Below are 24,964 nucleotides of genomic sequence, written 5' to 3'. Positions count from 1 at the left end.
TGTGATTGAATATAATCAGCCTTAAAAGCATGTGTTTGAAGAATATTATAATGGTAAGAAAACTATTAGCACAGTAGGAATAAAAGCATGCAAACTTGTTTGCATAGTGTTATTGATACATATTTATAATAAGAGAGAGAGAGTGGGTGTGGGTGTGTGGGGGTGGGGTGTGTGTGGAGAGAGAGAGAAAGAGAGGAAACTGCACTACAATCCCGAAGGCATGTATTTGAATCCACCAGCTGCTCCATGGGAGAAAGATGGGCAGTCTCCTCCCATGTGATTAATTGCCTCTGTATACTCACTGGAGGGTCATCTATCATCTGTGGGTCAGTTCTAAGTAACGATACGCAACAACAGCACACACACACACACACACACACACAAACATACATATATATGAATATGTAGAAACACACACACATATATTAATTACTCTCTTTGGGTTGTTGTTGTTGTTATGTGTCGTCAAGTTGCCTGAAAACACTGTGTACAACAGCTCTGAACCCTGGTCTATTCTGAGCCAATCTTACTGTCTCTGATACACCTACCCTATTACCCCAGCTACTAAATCAATCCATCTCACCAAGGGTCTTCCTCTCTTGCACTGTCCCTCTACCCTCCTAAGCATGACGTCCCTCTCCAAGGACTGGTTCCTCCTTGCAGTATGCCCAAAGTATGTCAGATGAAGCTTCTGAATCCTTGCCTCCAAGGAGCAGCCTGGCTTCACCCTTTCTATGACAAACCTGTTTATTCTCCTAGCATTCGATGGTATATTCAATACTCTTCTCCAGCACCACAGCTCAAAGGCATCAATTCTCCTCCTGTCATCCCTAGTCACTGTCCAGCTTTCTGATGCATAGCATGTAATTTTGAAGACCATGGCCTGGATCAGGCACATGTTTATCTCCAGACTGACATTGTTGCTCTTCAGTACTCTGGAAATGTCCCTAACAGCAGACTTTCCTAATGCACTTCATCGTACTTTATGTATTCTATGTTGTTTTGTGCAGTAGAGTCAGAACCAACTCAGACCTGACTCTCCAGTAGGAGTTCAGAGGCAGTAAATAAAATGTGAGGAGATTGCCTGTGTTTCTTCTTTGGAGCAAACTTGAGTGCCTTTGGGTTGGTAGCATAGTTCCTTATCAGGAGGCCACCAGAGCTCCTTATACACATGCTATAGTTTCTACTAATTCTGTGGTTAATACAGTATACCTTATAACCATTGTTTTTATTTTTTAAAATTAATTTTACTCACTGTTTTTAAAAGGAAAATCTGGGAAGAGAAATGTCTTGGTTAAAATGCAGATCTTTTTAATTATAAAGTATAAATTTTAAAGTGCTGCTGCATATAAAAATTACAGTACCATTTTAGTCAGTGAATGAGTAAGTTGGGAAGTTTGCCAAAAGTGCATTGATTTAAGAGCAAAAATATTACACTACTGTGGGTGCGACTCACATTTGTCTTATAAAGAAACCAGTAATTTTCTGAAAAGTAGGTAATGAATTGAAGGTGGTTAAAGGTGTTTAATTTGCACCACCTGCTTTTTATACAGTAGTTGTATTTTACAAGTGAGAAAAGCTTATAGTTTCTGATAGAGCAATTTGTTTTTAAATCTGCTGTTTCTGGGAAAGATTTAATAATATGGGGGGAATGAATACCAGATTGACTTGCTTGAACAGAACACTTTCTTGAACAGTGTACTGAATTAAATAGTAGATTGTTTGCCTTTTACTTAGATTTAAATATTTATGATTTGACTAATGCCTGATATTGTAGAGGATTTTTTCAAACATTAAACACTGAACTTCTGCATTTTGTTTTACAGTGTAGCTCTTGCAATATATTACCACATCAAAAACAGGTACGTAGATGATAAATTTTGTGTGAAATATGTCACAGTTTATTGTCCATTACATTTCCCAGTTATGCTTCTAGATACTTCAACCTTTATATTCTTAGTCTATATTTTCTTAGGATTTCTAAAGCTAGTGTAATTTACCCAAATTTCCAGGTAAGTGTTGAACTTCCTTTAGAGAAACCACATGACTATTTGTGGTTGAAGTCACCAAACCAGAAAACTTTAATCATATTTTACTTCTTCTTTGGGAGGTTAGTGGCCTAGTGGTTAAGAAGTTGTTCAGCCAACTTGAAGGCAGGCAGTTCAAATCCACTGTTCCATGAATGAAATCTGGAAAATCAACCTCCAGTATGATTTACAGTCTCTCAGAACCTAGTGGATGGTCAGATGTGAATCAATTCTGACTCGATGGTACTTAACAAGTTCTCACTTCACATTTCTGTGTCATCTGTTTAAACCCTTCATATTTTATAAAATATGGATCGATTCTGTGATGAGCGGTGGGAATAAGTGTGTTTGAGATGGCTAGGTTGGCACAGGATAGAACAGCATTTAGATAGCTCTTGTACATAGGGTCACTATGAGTCGCAAGCGACTCGATGGCACATAACAACAACAACAAGCTATATGCAACGTAAACATGAAAAAAAAGGTTATGGTTTGAATCAGGTGGAAGACATCTAGGTGTATATATTGAGATCTAAAGTCTATTCTAAACATATTCTCTGATTTATTAGGTCTACTGATAATTCAGGAATTTAAAGCTAGTGAAAACTAAGAATAAAGAAAAAATTCTACTTAAACATTTCAGTATAAGCACATTTGTCAGTCTTTTTGTGCTGCGTCAAAGCCTTTGTTTGAGCATCGCCAGTTGAGGTTTGAGTGAAATACCAAAATGGTTTTCTCTTTTTCTCCATTAACTACATCTATAATCCATCCTTTCTAAATCCAAAGGATATTTGTTTTGTTTTTTAATAGTGAGCTTATAACATTTGCAAAATAATCTGAGTGTAGGGTCCTTTGAGTTTTCTCGTCATTTTATCAGTAGCATGGGAGACCTGGTGACACAGTGGTTAATAATGCTCAGCCACTAACTACAAGGTTGACAGTTCAAATCCATCGGCCACTTTAAGGGAAAAAGCTCTGAGGGTTTGCACCTGTGAAGCATGCATCCCTGGAAAGCCCACGGAGCAGTCATTCTCTCCCATGTTGGGTTGCTAAGAGCTGGCATTGACATGACAGAAAGCTAGAATTGACCCAGCAGCGATAATCAAGAGCACTGTTATTTTTAGGTTTTGCTTCTATCTGCTCTTCCAACTCATCTGACTTTGTCTCCATGAGAACAGAAAATCATATCGGGCAGCCTTATGGCAGTTGTATTGATCACTGGGTGTGTTATTTACATACGCCGTATTGTCACACTGTGGTGGTGGTGAAGAGTGCGGACTACTGAAAAAACAAACTAATCTCTCTCAGAGGAAGTGCACCCAGAGTGCTCCTTAGAGGCAAGGGTGGTGAAACTTGATCTCCCCTAGTTTGGGCATGTTGTGAGCAAGGACCAGTCCTTGGACAAAGACAGCTCTTTTGTGCTAGTCAACGAAAGAAAGGAAGACCCTCATTGAGATGGATTGACCATGATTGTAACCATGGCCTCAAGCATATCAGAGATCATGATGATGGTGCAGGATAGGTTCAGATGTATTGTTCTTAGGGTCACTGTGAGTTGGATAGTTGACAGTACTTAACCACTATAATTATAGGGCTGTAATAACAATTAGAACTTGTATGAGCTAATTTGAGAAGAAACTGAACTGCCCCATGGTAGGCCAGATCTCCAGGAGTCGGAGCGGACTGCAGGAGCATTCAGAGGAGTGCCACAGTCTTGAGTGGCCACCTTAGGTTCTACAAAAGGACAGGACAGTGGTGTTTTGTCAGGTGAGCAGAGATAAGATGATAGAGCCTCTAATCACTATTGTTCGGGAGGAAGGGATATATCAGGATCACATACTTGGAAAGATACTCTTTTATTCCCCCCCATGTTGTCATGGGTGGGGCTTGAGAGTTTTTAACTTAAGAACTTATAAAATGTAACTCTGAACCATGAAACAGAATACATCAATGAAGGACAAGATTTTGTCTTGCTGTTTGTTCATATGATACTAGTTCAAATTTAAGACACTCAAATCATAAGTAACAATAGAATAAAATAAGTGAAAGTTAAAATGCTATGTGTTCAAACCAGTTTTCTGTTAGCCTCTTTAACTTTCTTAGCCATTGAAAATCAAAGTCAGTTTAGCCATTGCTGGTCAGTGCCAGGTGACTGTTAAGCAACTGCTGGGGCCCTCTGACCCTTTCCTTTTTCCAGACTGTCTTATTTCTAAGCATTGGCTCCTCCTAGTAGCATGCCCAGAGTATGTGAAACAAAGTTTCACTAGGGTCAGTGAAAGGGAGAAAGACCTTCAACAAGATCTATTGCGACAGGGACCACAACAATAGGCTTGATCATGACAGAGATTATGAGGATGGCACAGGATAGGTCACCTTCAGATCTGTTGTTCATAGGGTAATTGTGAGTTGTAGTTGACTCAATGGTACCTCAGAATGACAATTGCCATTTTGGTCTGCTTCTGTATGCATAATCTTATTTAATTCTTAAAACAGCTGCCTAAAAATTAAACACACACACTGGCAAACCAAAAGTCAAACCTGACCCACTGCCCATCAATTCTTTGTGGGAGACTATCATTCTTGCTTCCTCTGAGTAAAATTAGGGAATTGAGATTTGAACCTAAGCAACCTACCACCCAACTTTAATCTTATGCCATACTGTTTAATTTGTTAGGTGTCTGTTGGTGGGAGTGTATAATGGTGCAAACATTGTGGAAGGCTGTGTGGTGCTTTCTCAAAAAGTTGCAAATAGAAATACCATTTGACCCAGCAATTCCGCTACTGGGAATATGTCCCAAAGAGACCATAACTGACATCCAAGCAGATATATGCACACCTATGTTCTTCGTGGCTTTGTTCACAGTAGCAGAGTTGGAAACAACCTAAGTGTCATCAACAAACGAATGGATAGAGAAGCTCTGGTATACTCACATAATGGAATACGATGCCAAAAAACAAGGAATTCATGAAATATTATTTAGAATGTGTGACCCTGGAGGACATTATGCTGAGTGAAATATCTCAGTCACAAAAAGGACAAATACTGCATAGTGCCACTCTTGTAAAACAGGACTGACATCAGGGTTAAGGGGAGACTGAGAAAGATGGGATAAATAATGTGTAGTGCATTGAAACAGATGAGGGAGAGAACTGTTTAAAAGGAATATAGGATTAGGTATTATTGTCATGACAGGAGTCCAGAACGAAGGCTGCATAGTGGAGTGGACGTGGGGGAAGGGATTGTATAACAATGAAAGAATTTTTCTTTTACTTTTCAAAGAGAAGAGTGAATTGGGGGGAAGGGGTGTGCAGGGAGAAAAGTTTAACAATGAATGAATGAATGGAAATCCTAAGTCTCTGTAAACTTTCATTAAAGTTAATTTAAAAAAAAATAACTGTTATGTGTCATTGAGTTGGAACTGACTCACAGCTGACCCTCCAGCAGGTTTTCAGAGGCTATAAATCTCGTGGAAGGAGGACCCTCCAGCAGGTTTTCAGAGGCTATAAATCTCGTGGAAGGAGATTGCCCATCTCTCTCCAGTGGAGCACGTGGTAGATTTAAACAAATCACACAGCTTTTGCATTACCTACTAGGATACCAGGCTCTTTACTGGGTTAACAGCAATAAATTCCACCAAAAATGAGTGAGTGGAAGTGGAGGAAGTCCAGTAAATAATACTGTGTGTGACTTATCTATAGATGGGTACCTGACACTTGGGGGCAAGTGGACTTTGTCTTTGATAAATCATACTGGCCCTCAGAGTACAGGAGCCAATGACCCATTTACTTCAAAATGGTGATGATGCTGTTCACCTTGTGATGGGAGTGAGAGGAAACAGTCCACACTCCTCAGTGGCCACAATTTTATTTTCAAAGTAGTTTTCTCTCAGGTTTTTCATCTTCAGTTCTTCTGTACTTGAACCTGCCTGCTTGTCTATTAAATGATTTCTGGGGAATGTTTCTCTTGAATGGCTGCACAGCTTCTCAGTTCCTCTCATTCATCTGGGAAATTGAGCAGGGCTTTCTCACAGCCCCTTGAAAATTTGCAGAGGGTGATAGAGTGAGGTGAGCTACCCAGTGCCTCCAATAGGACCAACCTCCATGTCTCCAGACTCCGGCTGTCAGGTCCTGCCTTGGTGGGACACCTCCTTCACATGGTTTATCAGAATCTCAGCTGCCTGTGTTCACATGGCAAGAGCAAGTAAGCACAGGTGTGGAAACCCAGAGCTTCAGGGGAAGAAAAGTCCTATTTTGCAAATAAATGAAGGGAAATTGAGCTATTTTGACAAGCTCTTTTTATTTCTATGGAAAACGGGAAATTTTCAGAGGTGAAATTGTCATTTTTTGCCACAATAGGAAGGCTTTAGAGGCAGGTCTGTAGTCTTCTGATATCCTAATGCCTAGTTGACATGGAAGGCAATGAAAGTTGTATGACAGACCAGGGAAATTGGAGAATAGGGTGACATTACCACAGTTACTATATTTGGTTTATAAAGAAAAAAAATAGATAAAATTCTGTTTCCATGAAATATATAGACGTCACATTGCCATTGATGTGCAGTTAGAATGGTCTGCACTCAGCCCACTAGCCCAGGGCTCTGTAATTTCAGAGCAAACCACCACTTCTGATGGTCCTATACATTGACAAACGTAGTAACAACCAGTCATTCCTATATAGATTACACTGTTGAGCTTTTCTGTAACATTTTGATGTCCAGTATTGAATTAGAAAACTGCTGCTTAGTGAGTAGTTGAGTTGCATTGTGAAAGTGTTAAGCTAATGTTTAGGACTTTGAGTATTTCTATCTTTGGACATATTTCCTTTCAGTCACAGCAGAACTGATGGTTTGAAGCAGATAAGTAAACCTTTACTCAGGAAGAAGTTGTTCACAAAAACCAAACACAGTCATTTGCTTAGCTTTGTTGGATCATTTGAAAATTAAAGATCTTGCTTTTTGCCCAGTTATTGCCACTAAATGTTGTTAATTTCTTTATTTTTATGGACTTTCCAAGTAAGTATGATATAAATGTTATATTTAAGGAAAAAATTTATTACTCTTCTTAACACTATGTATGACTTACAGATAGTACTGCTTTCTGGTTCTTGAGAACTGTTGGAGTAAAAAAAAAATTTATATATATAATTTATTATTTTTTGATTGATGCTCATTCCATTTTCTGTTCTTTTCCCTCTCAGGGACCCAGATGGAAGGATGCTCTTAGATATTTTTGATGAAAACCTTCACCCTCTCTCGGTAACTCCTCCTCCTCATTTTTATTTCCTGAGATTTGTTTATTTTGTTTCTCTTTTGCTTTTATTGGGTGAACCATCATCTGAAAATGTTTCCTTCCCTAGAAATCCGAAGTGCCACCAGATTATGACAAACACAACCCGGAGCAGAAACAGATTTACCGGTTTGTCCGCACGCTGTTCAGTGCTGCCCAGCTGACGGCTGAGTGTGCCATCGTCACGCTGGTGAGTGACCCTACACACCCGTGGCTGCCCCACGCCAGCTTGGCCCTGCTCATATAACTCCTATAGGTGGCAGTGGGGAATGGGCACCAGGTGGCCCTGGGGAAATGACAGGTTCTCCTTACAGTGTCTTTTTTTCCCCTGGGAAAACAAATTATAGCTAGCAAGGTCTGGTGGCTCAGTGGCAAGAAGCTGCGTGACAGTCCCAAAGGCACGTGGTTCAAGGCCATCAGCTGCTCCACAGGAGGATGGGCAGTCTCCTCCCATGTGATTAACTCTCTGAAAACCTGATGGAGGGTCACCTGTGGGTCAGTTCCAACTCAATGGCACATAACAGCAACATCCCAAAGAAGGTGTCAGTTCCACAGTAACCATTTAAAGTCACTTGTAAAGTCACATTCAGATAAGGTAAGTGAAATGCATGGGCACAGGATGAATGAGAAGACCCAGCCACCCTCAAGAACTTTCAGTATTTCTATAGCGGATTTGCTACAAAAATTTTAATTCACAAAGAAAGATATGTATGATGAATAGAGCAGTGTAGGGAGGAGTGGTACACATTGCTAGCTTCTGATTTTGTGGTCTTCATGGAAATAACATTCTGTAATATGTTCAGAGGCAACATGGAGGTAATTTACACCTTGTTGTTAGGTGCCCTTGAGTCAAGTGTGACTCAAAGCAACCCTATGAATAACAGATCTGAACCCCGTCCTGTTCTGTCCCATCCTCACACTTGAGCCCACTGTGGCAATCACCATGTCAGTCCACCTGGTTGAGGGTCATCGTCGTCTTTGCTGACCCTCTGCCTTTCCACGCATGATGTCCCTCTCCAAAGAATAGCCTCTCCTTAGGACCCTCCTTATGATTTACACATTAGGACTTGAGAAAAATGATCAAAGTTTGTAGTTGTTTATTAGAATCTTAAGGCTTTTTAGACTATATAGGTTGGTCTTCATTTGGGAAATCAGTAACATGGAACTCATAGTCCCTGACCTTCTCTCCATGTATAACTAAGATAAGTCATCTTTGCTGGACAGCGATCTGCCTGAGAGATATGAGTGCCATTTCCCATGGTACCTGAGAAGATATGTCAGATAGAAAGGTTATAGGCAACAGGAGAACTGTTTGTGTTTCTGCTACACACTTGTTGATTCTTTCCACCTGTCATCCATTTGAAGAAACATGATGGCATATAGTATGCTACATGTTACACAACTGTACAGAAAGTCAGTGGTTTGGATTCACCATCCTCTCCAAGGGAAAACGAGGCTGTCTTCTCCCATAAGGATTTCTAGCCATGCCAAGTTAATGGAAGGTTGTCTAGAGTTGGAATCACCTTGGCACCAGTGGGCTGGTTTAGTTTGGGCTTTGGTTCCGCCATTTGCTTAGTCATTATGTTTTGGACTTGTAGCCCAACAGGTTTAACAGACTTGCAGAAAGTCATTATTAAGGATTTTGCAATGATCATAGATTCTTATGTCATAATTTAGAGCAGTATTTACAGTCCAACTTTATTCCCTGAAAGGTATTCATGTTCTTACAAAAACATAAAAACAGGCAAAACAAAACCTTTTTCCATAGGCAGTTAGGTTTAAGAATAAGAAAATTAGATGAAACCATGAATGAGATCAACGTGAAAATCTATACTCTGATGGAAAACTGGAATTGAGTGGACTTTTTATTATAAAACAAAGTCTTTAGTTCTAAGAAGGCTATAATCAGATCATGATTTAGTGTTGTGTTTGGAGTGAAGGAGATTGGTTCAAGTGGTGAACAAAGGCTAGCATTTAAATTCCAACAGTCTCCAGCTTCCTTAGAGGTCTTGAGAGAGCATCCAAGGAATTATCCTTTCCATCCGTCTCGCTGTCCTCCTCTGACATCACGGCAGGAAGAATTTACTGGTTCGTGACTATGGAGTACTTTGCCATTATGTGCCATCGTAGCAGCGATGATTCATAGCAAACCAGTGAACACAGATTGAAACCTTGCCTTGCCCTGCACTGTATTTGTGTACATTTATAAATCCAGAACCTTGGCTTGTCTCATGATGTCAGCTAGTATTTTAGCGGGATATTGGCACTTGCTTGTCTTATTTGTATGAACCCCTGTGTTACAGCCTGAACTGAATAGTTTTGGGGTCCCGCACATAGGGTTATGACAGCTGTTCACCTTATCTGGGAAACAACTCAAGTGCCTGTAAGACAGACAGATGCCTGCTCTGAGTAAGGCACTTGTAGATGTTGTCTTCCCTTCTCCAGTGCACCCTAGAGTTAGAAGTCTAGGTCTGGACTTGAGCCGACAGAGATAAGTTCACCTCAGCTTTTCACCCAAGCTTACACCCACCCCTTGGCGTGAAGCCACTAAGAGGGAGAGGAGGAGAGTCGGCACAGCCTGCAGTTGGCTCGGGCCCTGCTACCCACAAGGAAGGAGGTTGCCACCCACATGCACCCAGGAGGCATCCACTGCCTTTCCAGAACCCAGCTAGTCCATGGTACAGGGTTAATGAACTTTTATTTTTTTTAAAGTAGCACTAACTCAGTACCACTAAATTAATTTCTTTTTTTTTTTTTTTTTTTTTAGCCTCCCTATCGATTCTGACAGGTGAGGAAATGAAAATAGAGGGTGAGGTAATTAAATTGCACCTTGCTGAATTCCGTTAAGCTTTCACATAAGGCACTTTGTGATATTTCTGGCAACAGCTGTGGAGGCTCCAGCACTGCCTTGGGCAGGGGGCCAGGGTGTCCACTGGCCCCTGTACATGGCTCGTCTTCTCTTTTTAGGTCACTTGAGCTCTGTTGTCCTCAGAACCATGCATTCAGACCTGGTTCATCCCATGTGAGACTTGGATGACAGAAAGCAGACTCACCCTCTGCCTTTCCCTGGGATCTTTGCTTGTAAGGCTCCAAAGCCCACACAGTGTCTAAGGCAGAGGTGAGATGTTGGCAGGACTCAGGAGGGTCTCACATTTCCTTTGTCATCTGAGACCACAAGCCCACCAGGCCTTACAACAAAACAGTGGTAGGTCCCTCTGTCTCCTTGGGTCAACTTGTCTCACCCTGTTTTCTCCCGTGGCTTTTTGTCCTTAATCTGAAGGACTGGTTTTCATGGCCTTAACTCAGCCCTAGCCCTAATTCTGAGTGGCTTTTCTATTTAAGACTCAACTCTGGCTAACTTGGACTCTGCTTTTCATTCTCATTTTGAAGATAAATTTTGTTGCGTTGCATTTAAAACATTTTGGTACATTGTTGTGCCTTTAATAAATCAGTGTTGTTGTTTTTAAACCCAAAACTTGTCATTTTAGACCATTTTAAGTTTTATGAATGGATCTGGTGGCACACCATGTGGAGAAAGCATTTGTGTTATCTTAAACAGAGGCCCTAGTGGCATAGCCCACGAAGAGTTGTACTGCTGACCCAATGGCCGAGGCTCTCGGGGGTTCATATCTGGGAGTTCTTCTCAGGAGAAGGATGTACAGTTTCTACCCATATGATCAGAAACTCGCTGGAGAGTCAGCTGTGCACCAGTTCTAACTCTACAGCAGTGGGTTCGGAGTTTTGTTGTGCTAACCAAGATAGTGGTCATTTAAACTCAAGTCAGCTGCTCAGCAGTAGGAAAGATGGGGCACTCGGCCGCCTCAGAGAGCTACAGCCAGGCACACCCTGCAGGCAGTCCCACTCTGTCCTGCAGGGTTTCTGGGGTCAGAATCAACTCTGGCGGCTTTGACACTGGTTATACTCCATCCAGGTATGGTGTTCACTGTGTCTGTCTTTCTGTTTTACAAGGTTCTCCATTATATTTGATTGTCATGTCTCTTTATGTTTCTTGTGGCTGTGGCAGTATCTTAGACTTTCCGTGTTTGTAATGACCTTGACAGTTTTAAGAATTCTGGTCAGGTGTTTTATGTGTAGATTGGTTGGTTGGTGTTTATCTGATGTCTCGCTCGCACCATTTTCATCACATGGTATCAAGGGCACACACTTACCAGCGTGGTTTGTGACTGTTGATACTGACCATGCTCACTTGGCTGAGGTCCTTTTGCCGGCTTTCTCTGCTGTAAATGTACTCATTCCCCTCCCTTTTTTCATACTGTACTTTTTTTGAGGAAGTAATTTATGAGGAAGCTCACATCCAAGGGGTCAGGTGGGCTGCACCTCACCTCTCTGAGCCGAAAGTATGGCTTTCAACCGAGATGGGTACTTGTCATGTCAGAAGTGACAGTCATATCTCTTGAGCTGGACTACGTGGCCTTGACCGAGTCTCATCGTGGCTGCTTAGGCTTCACTGCCTTCCAAGTCATTCCCGCATTGCAGCTCTGATAGCACCCTTCAGAGGCAGGCCCTCAGGCGGCAAAGTGACCTGTGGAATCGCACTGGTTTCTGAGGAAACGTAAAAGCTGTTATTCAAAATGTCATTTATTCAATGACTAATCCAAATATTTACTCAATTGCTCCTCTGCTTGCTACCAAATAGTAAAAGGGTGATAAAGTCATTATTTGGCTAAACTGTGGGTCATAAGGCATCTAAGATTGACCCCCATGCTGATTCAGTAAAGTCAGAAGCAGATATCCACATTGAGATGAAGTCATCATCTAAAAATCATATCCACATTGAGATGAAGTCATCATCTAAAAATCATAAGCATCTGTGGCCATGATTTTTAGTACTTCTTTAAAAATACTTTTAGTGTTTTTATTTACTCTGAGGGAGGGTCAGCTATGAGTTATATATGTGTATGTTGTATTTTAAATATATAAAAGTATGCAGACATACACTAAACTTTCCTAGCTCGGAGACTCCCAGTTTTCTCCTGTTTTCTATTTTATTTTTTTCAGTGTTGCTCATGTAGATTCCCAGTAATGTACTGTAGCCTGCAGTGTGTAGCATAAATGTGTGCTGGAGCCCCCAAGATCGTCACTAGACTTGGAGGAGAACTCTCAGGGCACAGCACGTAGCCATACCCACAGCTGTGATTTGTCGGGATGAATAGGCCCAGAGCAAAGAAGCAAAGGGATGTGGCAGTGTACCTTTGAGGAAGTTGAGGGGAATTGAGGAGTTTCCTGAGTCCTCAGCCTGTGGACTCCAGTGGAGTCCCACAGGATGTGTGTCACTCCCTCAGCAACAGCACATGTGTATGGCTGTCTACCAGGGAAGTTTGTTAATTAGGGCCAAGGATTTTCTGTTAGGCCATGTAGGCACCCTCTTCCTAGCACATAACCAAAATTGTAGGTTCTCAGAAAGAAAGTAGATTTTCAACTTAAGCCACATCACTTAAGTAGTTTAGGCACACTGAGCACCTGGTGTGGTGGGCCTCTTCTTGAAGGCTGATTCCAAGGTGCTGAAAGACCCCCGAACCGGTGGTCCTATCCCGAGTGGACGGCGAAGACCCAAGACTCCAAGACACCGGCTTGATGCAACAGCAAGCGGCAAGAGGTTTATTGCGGAGCTCCGGGCCGACACGTATCTCTCGCAGGAGATAGAGGAGTCGACCCTGAGCAGACAAAGTTGGCTCTTTTTATACACTTTAAGGGGATACAACTGGGTATCAGCTTCTCATTGGGTGATGAAAGCACAGTTTGAATTCATTGGTTCGGTGTTTGCTCATGGTTTACACAGCATATTTGCACGTAGCACATGTGGCAGTCACGTAGCACATGTAGCAGTTAGACAGATCTTAAGTTATCAGCATATTTGCCCAACCTTTGTGGTTAACTATTTCCTGGCATATTAACTATAGGGTGGTTTCACAAATTCTTAAGCATACAATGAGTTCAAACTCCAGGGCAGTGGAAAAGCACAAGACACATTGGTTATCAGTCGGGAAACAAAGGCACATGGGTTATCAGTCGAGAAACAACATCTGCTTGTTTGTCCTACCCTGTAGTTAGCCATTCTCTTCTCAAAATACTGTTGCCCTGGGATCAGACTTTTCTTCCTGGAACACTGGGTGTGGGGCTCTACCCGGGACAGTGAAAAAATTCCTGAGTTTAACTTAGCTGAGAACTATAGAAACTTGAGTTTAATTCAGCTGAGAACGGCTATTTTAATTTTAATCTTTCAGTGCCAGCTCCGGCCAGCCTTGGAGTGTAAGCAGACCTTTCTGAAGGCAGCAGCCTCGGGCTGCTCTCTGAACTCTTTCTAACCAGTGTGTCATTCTTTCTCTGTTGCTGATACTTCTTTATGCAAATAGTTTGGCCTGTTACCAGGCTACAGGGAGCTCATTTTACTACATAAAAAAAGGTCAAAGTCAGAGAGGGTTGCCCATGATGATAAGTGTTAAACGTGTCTGTGTATACACACTAAATAAGGTTTGCAATTTACTTGGTGGTCAGTCTCTGTCATGTAGAAACGTGGGCTTGGGGTCTTCCACCATTGGAAGAGAACTGGGAACACAGGTTTGTTTATGAGATATCTGTGTTGCTAAATGTTCCATGTCACATGAAAACTATCTGCAGGTCACATCGAGCCTGTAAGCTGGTGGTTGTCCTTTGGGCAAGAGAGCCGGGTTCTGGATAGGATACTGACAGGAACATGTATATATTTTAGCAAAGTCCTTCAAAAGACACAAGTGAAGAGGTTATTGCAGTAGCTTAGACAAAATATTACACTAGATATTAATTTAAATAACTCATTATAAATTTATATATCAGGCTACTGGTCCTATAACATAATACTATATATATGGGGGGAGGGAGGGAGGGAGAGCGCAAGTGCAAGAGAGTGTAGGTGCACTTAAGCGAGGGTTCTATGGTGTCCTAGTGGTAAAGACCTGCACTGCCATCCAGTGGCATGTGGTTCAAGTCTACCAGCTGCTCCACAGGAGAAAAATGGGCACTCTTCTCCCATGCGATTAAACTGCTTCTAAAAACCCGCTGGAGGGTCAGCAATGAGTCAGTTCCAACTAGATGGTAGATAACAACATGTATGTATATAAACCTCAGTACTGAAAAAGTTTAAAGGTAAAATTCAGAAATGTATTATTCCTTTATTCATTTTGTTGTTGTCTGCTGTCAAGTTGGAATAGACTCACAGACGGCCCTTCAGCAGGTTTTCCGAAGCAGTTCTTTACATAGGAGAAAATTGCCCATCTTTCTCCCATGAATCACCTGGTGGATTTGAACTGCTTGCCTTGGGGTTAGCAAGTGCAACTCCTACGAAGAAGCCACCAGTGCTCCCTGCTGTTTGCTATAGAAGTGCTAATTTTTGGAGCATTGTTCAATGATGGAAGGGTAGCTGTCCCCATCCACTGTGGTATGAGTTTGAGATGGCTGTTGAGGATTAGGATAGAATAAGGAATGAAAGGGGACCTTCAGCAGGGACATGGGTTAGAGTTGGTGGTAGAGCTAGAGTTATGGGGTTTGGTCTTGATTTTGGTCTTTCTGGAAAGTTCTCTAATCAGCTACACCAACAAGATACGACTAGATTAAACTTGAGGAGGAAATGATACCTTGCATAGCTTAAAACAAACCTTAACCAACCTCATGTTCATCTTTAAAATGGAATTATTTCAATACTCTTGGGATTTTGTATACCTGTTTCTTTGATTCCACGGATTTGTATTTTCCCTTCTTTGTCTTTTAACAGTTTTGTTATGTTTAATCAGCTGAATATTTTCCATCGCTTTGTAATTGTACCCTCACCTATTATTTTCTGGAGAGGCTCTTAGGCCAACTCTTTGCATGAATTAAAATCTGAAAATTTAATTGAGCGAGCTGACTTTTCCTGTTTGTGAGTGTCTCTTCCCCTAAAGATTTCCAGCCTCACAAACCTGCTGGGGTGTCACCATGAGTCTGAACCAGCGCTGTGACAGTAGAAGTGGCGGGTGTGTTTGTTTAGGGCCGGTATGTAGGATCAAATAACAGTCTCACATTATTTTACTTGGCACAGAATGAAAATACCCAAGTGGGAATTAACTAAAGAAATTACAACTGATCCTTGCATATAGGTTTGCATGCAAATTCTGCTAAATTACATCTATTAAGTAGAGCTTATTACAAATGCCTTACAACTGCCTTGTGGGTGTATTAAAATCCCTTTTTTCCTTCAGTTAGCCTTAATGTAATAACCAGACATCATAGAAGCCTGAATTATTTTCTTCCTAAACATTATTATGTGGAATGTATGTTCTAGTGTATTAATTATTACTTATGAGCTAATGTGTGGAGGGAGCCCTGGTGGTTCCATGGTAAGGAGTTGCACTGCCAAGCTAAAGGCAAGCAATTCAAAGCCACCAGCTGCCTCAGAAGAAAAAAGATGGACAGTCTCCTTATTTACAGCCTCTGAAAATCCCTTGGCAGGTCAGAAATGCGTCAGTTCTGACTCGATGCCACATAACGATGTAGGCAGTTCTGGTGATGATACCCTAGAGAAAGATATACAACAGTCTACTTTTCTGAAGACTTACAGACCTGAAAACCTTACAGGATAGTAATACTCAGTCCTGTATGGTCACTGTGAGTGGGATCAAGTAGATGGTAGTTCTTCATTGCCGTCAACTCATAGTGACCTTATGAACAAAAGGCCTGAAGCCTTTCTATAACTATCATCATTTGTCAAAATTCAAAAAGTTTCAAGAGGCCTGTTGTTTACTATGAGTGGGATCAAGTAGATGGTAGAGGATTTGGTTTTATAAACTAATTAATGTATATTAAGTAAATATGAAGAAAATTGAGAAGCCACTGCTTTGCACTGAGGCTGTGAGATTCTTTAAACAGGGAGCTTGAGATTTCCATAGTTTATATATATAAAGTATGACTTTTAAAAATCTTAGATAACCTGGCTTGGTGCTATCCCCAAACATTTATTTTGTAATGCTTTAGAAATCTGGGAACTTAATTCAGCATGATTTATGTTCTTATTAGGGTTTTGTTCTTGATTTTTTACTTCTCTCTCCCTGGAAGCTGGGTGGAGCCCGACTTACTGTAAGGCCAGCAGTTTTTGACCTGAGGTCAGTATTGGCTGGCTTCCACCTGGCCTCACCTGGATTTTCACCTGAAGAGTTGGGAATTTTCATAGAAATAAAAGCATACTCTGAAGCATTTGTCCACTACCGTTGGTGGAATTAAATAACATAAATGCCATTAAAAAAAGTTAAACAATGAGAAAGATGATTAACTCCAGTCAGTAACCTACTTGGTTTTGTTTTCTTAAAATTTCCCCCTTTTTCCACATGTGTTAAAACAATAAGACAGAGGCATAGCTAGTGAAAGGTGAGCTGTTCAGAAGAGCTATAGTGAAAAGAAGAGGAAAAGAGGAGAAAGGACCCCTAGAAAGACAGGGGTGAAACCAAACCGTACAACATGCTGTCTGCAGAAAAAGAAGGAAAAGAGAGGAGACCCTACTTGGTTTTTTACCAGTAGTTGTTCGTAGCCAAAGCCTGATGTCCAGTGAAAGAATTTGGGATCCTCACAGAGGTCCCCACAGTGTAGTTAGGATGCTTTGCCTCCATAGGGTCCGGGCTACCTGGTATTTTCTGGGGTGGGGAGTGTTGGACTTACGCTAGAATAGGCTAGTATAACTGCAGACTGGGAAAGGCTGCAGTTAGGAACTTCTCCAAATTATTGAGTAATAATGTCAATTTGAAGACTAAGGTTCGTCTGACAGGCCATGGTCTTTCTGATCACTCGCTGTGCATCTGAGAGCTGGACAGTGAATAAGGCTGACAGAAGAATTGATGCCATTGAGCTGTGGTGTTGGTGCAGAGCGCTGAACATCCCATAGACGGCCAGAAGTACAAACAAATATGTCTTGGAGAAAGTGCAGCCCGAGTGCACTTTGGAGGCAAAGCTAATAAAGCTTCATTTCACATTCTGTAGACGTGTTGCTAGGAGGGGCTATTTTTTGGAGATAGACATGATGTTTGGGAAGGTGAAAGGTTGGCAAAGGAGAGGAAGACCCTTAACAAGCTGGATTGTAGTGACTGCCACAGTGGGCTCTAGTGTGTCAGGAAGTGTGAAGATGGCACAGGATAGGACAGGGTTCAGATCTGTTGTTCATAGGGTTGCTATGGGTTGTACTTAACTCGATGGCACCTCACAACAACAAAGAGAGATGCTGTAAGATGATGTCTCTATGGAAAGGTGGAGGATTAGTGAAAGAGATGAAGACCTTCAACAAGATGGATTGACACAGTGACTGTGGCACTGGGGCTCGAGTGTGTCAGGGATGGTGAGGATGACCCAGGATAGGACAGGTTTAGATCTGTTGTTGATAGAGTGGCTGTGATTTGTATTCACCTTGACAACCCCTAACAACAGCATCATGATGCTTGGTGAAGCAGAATGGACTACTGGACCTGCTGCCTCTGAACCTCTTGGTCTCCAGGCACCTGCCTCATTCTCACCTTCAACTCCACCCTTTCTTCATCAGTGCAGTTCTTCTTTGAGAATGCAATTATTTGTGGTCTGGTCATTTTACTAGTTGAGTCCCTAATCTAGGCCTGCCCTCCTGCACCACTGTGACTGTTCTGGGAGCCTGCACCTGCCTTACTGTGTAACCATTCCAGCAAGGATCTCCTGTCATGAACAGCATGCTGGGAGTTCCACTCTTGTCTGGCTTAGTGCTGGGTGGCAGACCAAGGGTGGGAAGCTTGTGGTTCACTGTCTTTCATCATGATGTGCATGACAAGTATGAGGAGAGAGAGAGAGAGAACTACAGTGAAGTAAGTGCTACGATGGAGGATGGCATTGGATGCTATATGACCAGAGAAGGAGGGCCTCTCAGCCTGTTTTGGGGAGGGCCAAGGTAGACTTGCCCATAACGGCTCCAGCTTCATTACTTTTTCATAAATTTGAGCCTCCTTGTCATTGTTTACTGGCTAGTTTGTCTTTGGGATTTGAAGTGTGTCAGTAATTTCTCCACATTACTTTTATTTTGTGTTAGTGTCCCAGTCCATTCTGACTTGATCACTCAAATGAACTGTAAGAATCTAGGTTTTCTTTCTTTCAGTTTAAAAAGCCCACAGATTTTTTTTTTTCACTGATTAAGCAGTAAAAACAACAGGATTGTTAACCACCTATTTTACTTAACTAACAAACCTTTGAATGCCAACGCCCATTGTGGCATTGAAAACATCCTTTCATACGTCTCTGGGTGTCCATGGTAAACACTGGCTACAACACATGGTGAAATAGGTCTTAAGGGGGGGGGGGTGTTCTGGCAGCTTTGAGGGATCATCTAACTCTTGCATTGTTTATGACTTAGGGAGTGAGTCTGAAAAGCCAGCATGAACTCAGCGAAGGATTTAGCTGGTCAAATGTTGTTCCCTCAGTTTTTGGCACATGCCACCCTGTAATCCAGAGCTGCTAGATGGCTGACATTCCTCCCTCCCCTTTTTGTCTTGTCTTTGATCTGCCCCATTTTGTTTTCACTCAGCATCATTTCTTCCTCCCCCTCCCTATTTTTCTCTCCCTCTTTTCTCCTCCCTGTCTGGCATTTCTGCCCTATGGGAGCCACTTTACCTCAACACCTGCCACTTCCCCTGTCCCCTTCACTGTCTGAGATTTTCCCCACTTCTTTCATTTACTTTTTATTTTTGGGTGATAATTACTTTTGGGTAATACTATCTCTTTTCCCTCCGCCCCATGTAATACTGCATGCCAATTCCGGCATTCCTAAGTAGAGGGCATTGTATCCTAGGTTCTCCTCCACACATTGTAACACTCAACAAAAGCAGACATACCAGATATATTCCTCTCTCCTCTGTCCCTTCTTGCTGCCTTTGCTACCTCTTCATCCTCTCCCAGCTCTTAAATGAAGGAGAGGGCCTCTCAGGGACCAGGCCTCTCTAATCCTGCTCCTGTAAGCCTTTCCTGAGGCCCCCAGTTTCTGTCTATATGCTGTTCACCTTCAAATTTAGATCCCTCTGCTGTGTCCTCTGAACTCCAGATCTACAGAGTTGGTGCCAACATAATACCTTCTCCGATGTCCCAGGAAACAGTCCCAGACACATCTTCCTTGCTGTTCCCATCACTCACCCAGCTGCACAGCTAGAAGCCCAGGGTCCCCCCCAGCCAGACCCTTGACTGCAGCAAGCATCTCTCCTGAGGAGCTCCACCTGCCTCCCCTGGCATGTCCCCACTCACATCACAGTCCTGTCTGTAATAGACTGTGCCAGCATCTTCTGTCCTGTCACCCTCTGCTGCTGGAGGGACAGTGCCGCTGCAGAGCTCAACACTACCCCCATTTCAGCACTGTCAGCAGCTTCCTCTGTTCTTAGGCTGAAACCTGTATTCAGTCATGCGAAAGGCGGGCCCCTGGTTTGGAAGGTTGCCTTTACTTTTACAAGTCACCTCTCTTTACATGACCTCTGTCATCGGGTTTCCTCGTCTTCAAAATGAGGGGAGAGTGATTATCTTACCCATCTCCCACATTTGTTGTGAGGTATATACGAGCTCTCTGTGTGAGGTCTCAGCAGGCACTGGGATGTATTAGCCACAGTGTCTGGGGACTTCAGTCCAGCCTCATGTTGGGCCCTCTCCCTAGCCACCTTTTTTACTTTTCCAGAGATCCATGTGCCCTCTGACTTCAGACCTTTACCAGATCAGCTCCTGACCCCTTCAGGTCTCACCTCAGGCCCCAAGGGTTGGATCTTCCCTGAGTGATGCTCTCAGAACCCCCTGCAGCCCTCTGTTTGAACTGACACCAGCTGGCTGATCTCAGTACCTGACATCTCCAGTCTCCCACAGGTCCTTGTGGGCAGGATGTGAACTGGTTCTGTGCTCTCCTGTGTCTCTAGGGACCACCATATAGTGCAAAAAAGAGTAAGGCCCATTGCGTGTGATCAGAGCCTTCAGTCATGTGTTGGCTTTTAGTGACATAATTTCATTTTCAAATTATCCTATTCTCTTTATAGAGACAATATCCTTCACAGACTTGTCCAGTCAATCTTTTAATTACCATTCCTGAAGAATTTCCCCAGATTTAGCATCCTCCCCAAGCCTAACCAGAATAATATAACAGGTGTGAGTTCTTCCTTTCTTTTAACCCCCATCCACTTATGAACATCAACTTTATTTAGTAGAAAATATTTGTGCGTTTTTCTTTCCATACATACTTTAAAAAAATACAACATTTAAGACTACTGACATTCCTAGACCACATAATTCTAACAATATGCCAATTTTCTATGGTTTAGAAAACTTCTTAGAATACATGGGGTAGGCCAGCTTAACTTTCTTTCTAGTGTAGTGTTTCTACTTTTCTAAATGTGTCTGATGAAAACTATAAGAAAAATAACTCCATGGTTCAAAGAAGTAAAAAACAAGAAGGATATCTTCGCTAAGGGAAACTTTAGAAGGTGTTCTTACCTTAGGATACAAAGGAAGCAGCAAGCAGTGTGTGGTATGTCTGCATGCTAATCTTCAAACCAAGTTGTGACACATTTTTTTTAACTATTTAAAATACACTAAATAGCATATGCATAATTGAAATAATATGTGCAGGCCCAAAAGAAAATATAAATCCTTGATGTTCTTATGTTTGTTTTTGTGAAGTTCTGTTTACTATCACGTGGCTGAGAGAAGAAGATGTTAACCTGTGGCTTCTGGAATTGGTTTCTTCCTTGGAGAGGCTTTTAAGATTTTACTCCATCAACACTATCGGGTCACACAGTCTGACCTTTGTAGCCCACTTTGTATCAGATGCATTGATCCCTTTGGCTTTCTAAATATAAATATGATCAGATAATAAATCTCTTTGAAGGGACAGTGACTCTGTGACAATAATTTACATAATTCGAGAGCACTTTTTGGATGCTGGCTTGTACAGAAATAGAATGCATCTAGCCCTGGCATTTCTGTGTCTCCCCAGGTGTACCTTGAAAGACTGTTGACGTACGCAGAGATAGATATCTGCCCAGCGAACTGGAAGCGAATTGTCCTTGGGGCCATCCTGCTGGCCTCCAAAGTGTGGGACGACCAGGCGGTCTGGAATGTGGATTACTGCCAGATCCTGAAAGACATCACAGTCGAAGACATGTGAGTGGGGACGTGCTTGTGATCTCTCCGTGAGGGTGTGTGGGGGAGGAGATGGCTGTCTTGAGTTGTCCACTCTGTAGATGAGGGGTCTAGTGGCCTAGTGGTAAGGAGCTAGATTTCAAACCCAAAGGTAGGCAGTTTGAGTCCTCAGCTGCTTCATGGAAAAAGGATGGACAGTCTCTTCTTGTACAATTTACAGCCTCTGAAAGAAAACCCGCTGTAGGGTCAGCTTTGGGTCGGTTCCAACCACACAGAACAACAGTGTAGCCTTTTGGAGTCTCTGGGTGGTCCAGACAGTTAACATGCTTGGCTGTCATCTCAAGGGTCAGGTTCACCCTGAGACACCTCAAAAGAAGGGCCTGAGGATCTATTTTTGAAAAAAATCCACCACAAACCTTGTGGAACATGATTCTGGGTGACGCACGGGGCCACCAGAAGTCAGAGTGAGCTCAGCAGCAGCTTTCTTGAAATATCCTGTGAAATAAATCTGTTTTGGTACAATGTCTATTGTGAGCTGACGGGAAATAGACACTTGTCTCGGATTTCCCTGCTCTTCCTCATTGTGGGTCATGAACAAGTGCTTGTAACATTCTGGTTTTGTAAAGCTGGTCCACTGAAATGGTTTTGGAAGCAAACATTCCTTTAGCTCAGGTAGGAAGGAATAATCCAGTAAGAGGGAATTCTTGTGGCTTTGTGGTAAGGAATTGCACTGCCAGCACAAAAGTATGTGACTCCACCAGCAGCTCCACAGGAGAAAGAGGAGCAGTCAGCTCCTGTGCAGTTTACTGCCTCAGAAAACCTGCTGGAGGGTCAGCTATGTCTTGGTTCTGACTCTTCCGTACACAACAAGAGACAAGTGGTAACCACAGTGGCTGTTTCACCAGGCTGCCAGTCTATGACAGTTTACCTACTGGTTCTTGGGCTTCTTGCAGAATTAGGGCCCTGCGCCAGTTGGGGACCATCCGTGTGAAACACTGATGTAGACAGATGACAAACAGGTGTCTCCGAGAAGCAGCAGAGCTACACTGGCTCTTTCTGTAGTGTGTCAGAGAGGGATTGTTCACAGCTTTGTCATGTTTTGCAAACTCAATCTCTTAAGATCAGCATTCTCTCCCTGGATGGGCCATGTTCTTCCCCACAGCTCAGTGGAAGTGCCCCAGACCTCAAGGAGAAGACTGTGTGCCCTGTCCCCCTTCTCGAACTCTGAGCAGCACAGGAGTATCATACAGCGTTGGACCACAGATTTAGAAGAGGCTTGTTGGTATCACACCTGTTGACCTACAGGCAGGAGCCACGACTTGTTTTGTGCCATTGAGTCAGAACCACCTCATGGCTAACCGTTCAGCAAGTTTTCAGAGGCAGTAAATCACATGGAAGCAGATTGCCCATTTTTCTCCCACAGAGCAGCTGGTAGAATTGAACCACATACCTTGTCTCTCCTTTTTCTCAACTTGATGACACTTAACAATAACGGCAACGACATACATACATACATCAAATGAGCTCTGGTGGCTCAGTGTTTTAAGGGGTTATGCTGTCAACCCAAAGGCACTAGCTGCTCGGGAGAGAAAGTTGGACAGTCTCCACCTGTGCAGGTTCGTGGCTCTGAAAACCCACCGGAAGGGCAGCTGAGTCAGTTCTGATTCAGAAGTCCTTAACAACAGCAGCATACGTAGGGGAGCTGAGTAGGGGAGCTTAGTGGCTCCCAGAGGAGTTGCCAGCCAACCTAAAGGCTGTATCACAGTTTTACATCATATCTGTATGAGGGACAGGTCCTTGGAGAGGGACATCATGCTTAGGAGGGTAGAGGGACAGCGCAGGAGGGGAAGATCCTCTATGAGGTTGATTGATTCAGTGACTGGGGTAATTGGGATGGGTGTGTCAGAGGCAATGCGATTAGCACAGGATAGAGCAGGGTTTAGGGCTGTTGTACATAGGGTCGCTATGAGTCGCAAGCAACTCGACGGCACATAACAATAACAACAACTCGACTGTTACTGGGCACTTAACATTCTGCTCATCTTTTGGCAATTGTGAGCAACTGATTTTTAAAATAATCTTTTAAGATAGTATTATATTTACTATAATATTATTAATTCTCTTTGAGGATTTTCTTTAAAATACTCTATTACTAAAAAAAAAAATACTCTATTACTATTAGGAGTCTTAGTAATATCCTGAGGGAGCTCTGGTGCTTAGTGGTAAGGAGTGACACTGAGAACCCACAGGCGCACAGTTCAGCCCACCTGGCTGCGCAGGAGAAAGCTGGGCAGTCTCCTCCCGGGAAGTTTACTGCCTCCAGAAAACCTCCGGAGGGTCAGCCATAAGCTGATTCCGATTTGACTGTACACAACAAGAATAATACACTGAGCTAACCCTTAAAGGTTTAAAGCCTGAAAACCACTAGATGCTCTTTAAAAAAAAATAACAACAATAATAAACTAGGTTTTTTTAAAACCACATACTTTTGCAGTGACAATGCAGTTCCTTACCACTACACGAGAGCTCCCAGGCAGGGTTCTCCAGAGTTAGGGCATGTGGGGAAAAGGTTCAAAGCCACCTGGGATGAGGACACTCTGGTGTGATTTAGACATTCTGTCACTAAATGTTTCTCAGTCTTGTTTGGCAAAGCTTCCTAGAGAAACTTTTTAAGGTACAGGAGGTTCCCAGATCACATCCATGGCTCTCATCCCGGTCATCCTGGGCACAAGATGCTTAGAGCCTGTGGCTCCTTCCTGCTGTGGTGGTGTTTGGGACGCTTGTTGCAGGAAAAAACTGGGAAAGCTTGTGTGTGTGTCCCTGGGCTAGCCACAAAGAGGCGTTGGCTAAATGGCCAGAATACTAATTCTTTATACTGTCTCCTTCAGTGTTTTTTTTTTAAAAAACACAACAACTCAACAAACAACAACAAAAAAAACCCTGAAAAACTCATTTCTGTAGAATTGGAACTAAGAGCTGACCAGGAATTGGGTTTCTGAGACTGTGCATCACATGGAGGAGGCTGTCTCTCCCTCGGAGCTGCTGTGGATTCGATGAGGTCCACGGCCTCTCACTTAGCAGTGCAGCGTCATGTGGACGAGGCCCGAGCTCCCTTTAATAAATCAAAAGGATATGAGTGTTACTAAAAGATATTTTAGAATTCCAAATACTTAGATTCCATTCATAGAAAGTTTAAATTACCAAGTTCATGAGAAAACAGTGACTTTAGTTAGAATGTCTACAATCGCAATAACAGTTCTAATTTATAGCTGTTGACAGCCAGCATTTAATGAGCACTTCCTTATGTTATGCCCAAAAGAAACACTTGGTTTTTAAAAATTAGATCAAACAAACAAACAAATAAATAAAGTAAATCTGAAAACACGACACTGGGATTCGTTGCAGCTTGATACTTCTTTTTTTTTCTTCTATAATTATATTTTATTAATTTTCATAAACATTTACAGAGATTTTGGGCTTCCACTCATTCATTGTTGCACTATTCTCTCTAC

At 42.5% G+C, this 24,964-nt stretch overlaps 1 protein-coding gene across 2 annotated transcripts in view; it reads left to right on the top strand.

Moving 5' to 3' along the window:
- Nucleotides 1-24,964, top strand: part of CCNY (cyclin Y) — a 303,704-nt gene that overhangs the window by 265,130 nt on the left and 13,610 nt on the right. For both annotated transcript variants that reach the window (XM_006888915.1, XM_006888916.1), the window contains 4 exons: nt 1,827-1,862; nt 7,225-7,282; nt 7,384-7,503; nt 21,307-21,473. In XM_006888915.1, coding sequence (XP_006888977.1) covers nt 1,827-1,862; nt 7,225-7,282; nt 7,384-7,503; nt 21,307-21,473 — 381 coding nt within the window. The remainder of the gene's footprint in view (nt 1-1,826; nt 1,863-7,224; nt 7,283-7,383; nt 7,504-21,306; nt 21,474-24,964) is intronic.

This window comes from Elephantulus edwardii, unplaced genomic scaffold (genome assembly GCF_000299155.1).
Source record: "Elephantulus edwardii isolate Elephantulus edwardi_28Jun2011 unplaced genomic scaffold, EleEdw1.0 scaffold00073, whole genome shotgun sequence".
Taxonomy (NCBI): domain Eukaryota; kingdom Metazoa; phylum Chordata; class Mammalia; order Macroscelidea; family Macroscelididae; genus Elephantulus; species Elephantulus edwardii.
The sequence above is the reverse complement of the archived record's forward strand: the minus strand, read 5'-3'. Positions and strand labels throughout refer to the sequence as shown.